This window comes from Camponotus vicinus, unplaced genomic scaffold (assembly GCF_025532165.1).
Source record: "Camponotus vicinus isolate PSW18456_S1 unplaced genomic scaffold, iyCamVici1.0 SCAF_2, whole genome shotgun sequence".
Lineage (NCBI taxonomy): Eukaryota > Metazoa > Arthropoda > Insecta > Hymenoptera > Formicidae > Camponotus > Camponotus vicinus.
In genome coordinates, this window is record NW_028141956.1 from 20,105,144 (window position 1) to 20,110,663 (window position 5,520).

The window sequence follows — 5,520 nt, forward strand, 5'->3', positions numbered from 1 at the left end:
TTCTTATTGTTATTTCACTCGTTCTTATTACCTTCTCGCTTCCTCATGTAACTCCCGCATCACTCTTATGGCTCCTGCAGACCAGCGCGATGGCGCGACACGCGATGCGCGATATGCGACGAATCACGAGAATAGGAGTTTCCATCTATTCACATAAACGCGATGCGCGATTACGAGACCTAACCTTAAGTGCTAATAATGAACAACAAACAATGCAAGCAGTTTTTGCTTCTATTATCTCTTCTACAGAAGAAAAATATAGAATTAAATACAAATACAAAGCTACTTTTAGCTTTAGTTTGGTATGCTCGATTAAAAAGAGCTAACCATAAACAAAAACACTGGTGGTGAGTCCAGCCTATCAATCAAAAACGTTATGAACAAGGTGATGGCGATCATTTAATCGAAGAAATGCGACTTTATGACACAGAAGTTCATTTTCAGTATACTCGTCTTACCATTGAAGGTTTTGATAATTTATTACACATAGTAGGGCCTAAAATACAAAAGATATCAACCCATTACCGGGATCCTATACCGGAACGTAGTAGATTATATTTAACATTGAGGCAAGTTTTAATATTAATATATATAATTTATATTTAAAATTTATATTTAATTTAAAGATGTTATATTTAGTATTATTATTGTAGATTTTTTACTACAGGAGACACTATGTCTTCGCTTGCCTTTGCTTTTCGGATTGGTCAGAGTACTGCTTCCATAATAATATCAGAGACATGCGAAAGTTTATGGGATGTTCTTCAAAACGAACTGTTTGAACCATCCGAACAGGGATGGAAAGAAGTTACACAAGAGTTTGAAAATTATTGGAACTTTCCACACTGTATTGGGGCTATAGACAGTAAACATGTTAATATAAAGGTAATCTATATCATGTGTTCAATAATTTAGTAATTTAATAGTAATTACGGCTGCTTTCGCGACAGAATCACAATGATCCACATTAAAATGATTGATGTGCTATGATTGATAAAATCTGAAATTTCATTATGATTGAAATAATGAAATTTCAGATTTGATTAATCATAGGGCACAGATCATTTTAATCTGGATCATTTTGGTTCTGTCGCAAAAGCAATCTACGTAATTCAATATTTATAAATAATTTTGTTTTGTAGGCTCCACCACATTCTGGTTCAATCTTTTATAATTATAAAGGAAGCCATAGCATCAGTCTAATGGCAATAGCATCAGCACGATATAAATTCTTAATGGTAGACATAGGTGGAGAAGGCCGACATAGTGACGGAGGTATTTTCAAAAATTCCATTATGGGCTATAGATTCCAGCATAATCAAATGTATATACCTGTTACAACACCAATTATTGAAGGAGGAAAAGCAATGCCTTACATGTTGGTTGCAGATGAAGCCTTTCAGTTAAACATTTTCACATTACGATCATATCCAGGAAAAACATTAACATACGAACAAAGAGTTTTTAATTATCCGTTGAGTCGTGCACGAAGAGTGGTAGAAAACACGTTTGGCATTATGGTGGCACGATGGTGTATTTTTACAAAACCGATTAATACATCCCTAATTACAGTCGAAAGCATCGTGAAAGCTTGTGTGGTTTTACATAATTATTGTATGGATAAAGTTGGATATTGTAGCAAAGGTTTTGCTGATGAACCTGTTCGTAATAAGGAACCTATTCGTGGGGAATGGCGAAACATGATTCAACATAATTCTGGCATAGCACCATTACAAAACGATGGCAGTAATACTCATTCTCGCTTCGCAGCTAGTATAAGGGAAGATTACAAAAATTACTTCCTGAATGAAGGAGCAGTTCCATGGCAATGGGTTTTATGCCACGGATGGTAGTGTAAATAACGTTATAATATAAATTGTATATATTGTAAATATCAAAGAAGCAAATATAATCAAAAAACAAGGAAAGCAAAAGTTAATCAGCAAGGAAGTAATTCGTAAAATCAGTAGCGGAATAATGTGACACCCAAAATTTATTGAGTTAATGATTCCAGGTTTTACAGTTGGTCTAATAATTGACAAAAAAGAGGATGCCATAAAGCAACTTCAAGAGAAGTCTGGAGCCAAAATGATTATTTAGAAAGGCTACCTCAGGAATAAGAAAAGCCTTTAAGAATAACAGGAGATTTACAGAAAGTTAAATATGCGAAGCAACTAACATATGTATAAATAGCTTGAAAAGAAATGCAAATGTTTCATAGAAGATAAAGAGATACCGATAGAACAGAGAATTTTGTAAGTATAGATATTTTTACCTTATTATTTTTTTCTGCTTACTCATATTGAATTTGTTCGTAAAGTAGCAAGTAAATATTTTCTAAATTTTCAGACAGAATATAAAAAATAAAATATTTACGAAGTTATAAACTAATCAAATTAAACTAAACTTTTTTAATTATATTTAAATTAAAATAATTTATCTTTATTAATAAAATAAGAAAATAATCCTTTATGTTGCACTTAATTGCACTTAGTTTCTTTTTGTACTTTTTTTGTTAAATTATTAAATATTTTATTTCATTAAAGAAAAAAGCGAAAATCTAATATTTATTTTCTGGCGGATGTTTCTCTTTCCGTTTGTGTTTCGAGTCTCATAAGTACATTCATAATGTTATGTGTTGCTTTTAAATAGTATTGTTGACCTAATTTTTTCAATCGTGTTTTAAGAAAATTGCAAAACATAGCTGCTTCACTTGGAGGTTGTGCTACTTGTTCCATAATAAACGATTCAAATCTATCAGGATATTCTGTACGTGTCTTTTTGGATTTTGGAAAAGTAATATTAATAGTTTCTTTAAAATTTTTTTTTAGTGAGCTGCATGACGTAGAAGATAAAGAAGTTGAACTTCGACTGGATGGCGAAGTTTTAGATATTGGTGATGTGTTGATATATTTCCTTTGAGTGAGTCCCGATTGTGCAAATTCCCGATCGGACACAGCGACATTTCCCGATCGGACACAGTCCCGATCAGACACAGACCCGATCGGACACAACCCCGATCGGACACATACGATTGCAATCGGACACAGTCCCGATCGAACACAGACCCGATCGGACACAGTCCCGATCGGACACAGTCTCAATCGGACACAGTCCCGATCGGACACAGTTCTGATTGACCACGGTGATATTGACCACATATGTACACACACACACACACGCGGGGGGTGCAAGGGGGGCCTTCGGCCCCCCTCCCGCAACTACCCCGCCGGTAGGTAAGGTGGACAATCGCAACGTGGTCAATCGGGTCTGTGTCCGATCGGGACTGTGTCCGATTGTAACCGTATGTGTCCGATCGGGGTTGTGTCCGATCGGGTCTGTGTCCGATCGGGTCTGTGTCCGATTGGGACTGTGCCCGATCGGGTCTGTGTCCGATCGGGATTGTGTCCGATCGAGAAATGTCGCTGTGTCCGATCGGGAATGTGCGCAATCGGGACAATCCCTTTCCTTTTATCCTACACAGCTGTAAGAGACAAAAAAGTAATAATAGTAACATCGTAACGAGCCTCTCTTTCTCTCTTCCACATACACATACATAGAGAGAGAGAGAGAGAGAGAGAGAATAATGTCATAAAAAAACAAATATAAAACTCTTAATATAATTAATATAATAAATTAATTAATATAAAACTCTTACTTAATAATGACGGAGAAATTTCGTCTTCTATGCATATCTGTGTATCTGTATTATTTCTTGTATGAAATTCTTCATTTACGTCTTTGACTATTTGTACATTACTGAATGTTCTAAAAAGAATGATAAAATTCAATTATAAGATATGTAACGATGCACTCCCGAATGCATCGTTTCCCGGCGAACACCGGCCGGAAGCTGCCGCCCGACGAACATCGGTCGGGCAATGGCAGAGGCGCTGTGCGGCCATTTTTAATTACGTAGCAAACAACCTGGCAGGGACTCTCAATTATTGAGACACTGCCGTCGGGAGCCGTTACCGGCGGCTGAGAACCCGCGTTCGGCACCCCGAACTCCCCCGGGCGGATCCGAACCGTTCCGATTTTTACCGCCGCTCGGTGGGGGTAATTACCGAATACGCCGGCGCGGGTAATTAGCCAAGTATAAAACGGGCTCTCGACGGCACAACCGAGCAGATCCTTGCGATCCTCTCAAGCTGCCGAGCTAGTCAGAAGGCAAGCAAAGCAGTCTAGAGAAATCCTTGCGATAGTAACAAGGCCAGAAGGTAGTGTAAACGCTGCCTCTGCCGATCGATATCGGCGCCTGTGAAATCGCCTCTGAACCAAGATCCTCATCAGGCATCGCGCCTTCACGAGGTGGAACGAGAGCCGCCTCTGACGCTCGCTAGCGTCGCGACGCTTTCCGAAAACCCGATAATCCATCCGGGGAAATTAAGGCAAATCCGAATATCAATCCGAATTTAAAGCCGAATTTAAAGCCGAACAATTTAAAGCCGAACAGCTGAGCGACAAGAAACGCGACAAAAACGCGCCCGACGAGCCGCAAGAACGCGATAACGCGCCGATACTCGGAAACGGGCGAGTGCATCGCGCCCGATATTAATACATTTATACACGCGCACACACACACACACACACACACAACACTCTTGTACATATACATTTATACACGCGCATACACACACAACACCTTGTACATATACACCAGAAACAATAAATACGTTATTTCACACACACATACACGAATTATTGATTCCGCCACCTGGATCCGACGGCTATCCGTATAATTCAGATTACGCGGTACACGGAAAAACCGTACGTTACAGATATAATAGGCATGTTCCGATATACACTGCCAGCACTAAAAATCTATAATTTATAAAAACTATAGATTTTTAATACTGACAGTGTATATCAGAACATGCCCAATATCATATGATTTATTGTATTCAAAATTTTAAGCTTACCTTCTGTGTTCTGTAGTAGGTTTAAAAATTCCATTTGCTTATAATATTTCCAAGTCATTACTTTGTTTGTAGCTGCGCTGCCACTTGCAGTATAACTTTTTTCACCTTTGTATTTCCTCAGGAATGTATCTCGCAAATTTTTCCATTTTCTTTGACAAATTTTCAAATCTTCATCTGTTTAAGAAGAAATGACATATTATTATAATATATTAAGTTATATGTAACAATTTATAAACTTATAGCAAATAAAGTGTAAAAAAACAAATATACATACTAAGAGCTCGACCCACTTCTTCCCAAGCTTTTCGAGTTATATTCATTCCTCTCATTTTAATGTCCAATCTTTGGTCCCATAAACATGGTCTTTCTTGCACCTCTAATATTAAAATTTCTTCAAATACTTGTGAGTTAAGATTTGAAGAATCATCTGGCTGAAAATTTTATATATAAATATATTTATTTAAACTAACTATTTATACTCACAATTATATTTTCCGTGTCAGATAGTTCCAACTCGAGATATTCATAATTTTCACAGTCTTGTCTGTCAGCCATTGCTGATATGATACAATTACATTTACTGTATACTCTTTTATAT

At 37.2% G+C, this 5,520-nt stretch overlaps 1 protein-coding gene across 1 annotated transcript; it reads left to right on the forward strand.

The window, feature by feature from the left end:
* The first annotated feature begins 675 nt into the window (after nt 1-675).
* Nucleotides 676-1,853, forward strand: LOC145967147 (uncharacterized). The gene is made up of 2 exons (XM_083091809.1): nt 676-885; nt 1,143-1,853. The coding sequence occupies exons 1-2, from the start codon at nt 676-678 to the stop codon at nt 1,851-1,853; spliced, it is 921 nt and encodes a 306-aa protein (XP_082947935.1).
* Nucleotides 1,854-5,520: the final 3,667 nt, after the last annotated feature.

What these genes read in the sequence shown, in the direction of transcription:
- LOC145967147 (XM_083091809.1), top strand. Translation starts at nt 676, where the DNA reads ATGTCTTCGCTTGCCTTTGCTTTTCGGATTGGTCAGAGTACTGCTTCC. An exon ending in GTAAACATGTTAATATAAAG is followed by an intron (nt 886 to 1,142) that starts GTAATCTATATC and finishes TTTGTTTTGTAG; the next exon opens with GCTCCACCACATTCTGGTTC.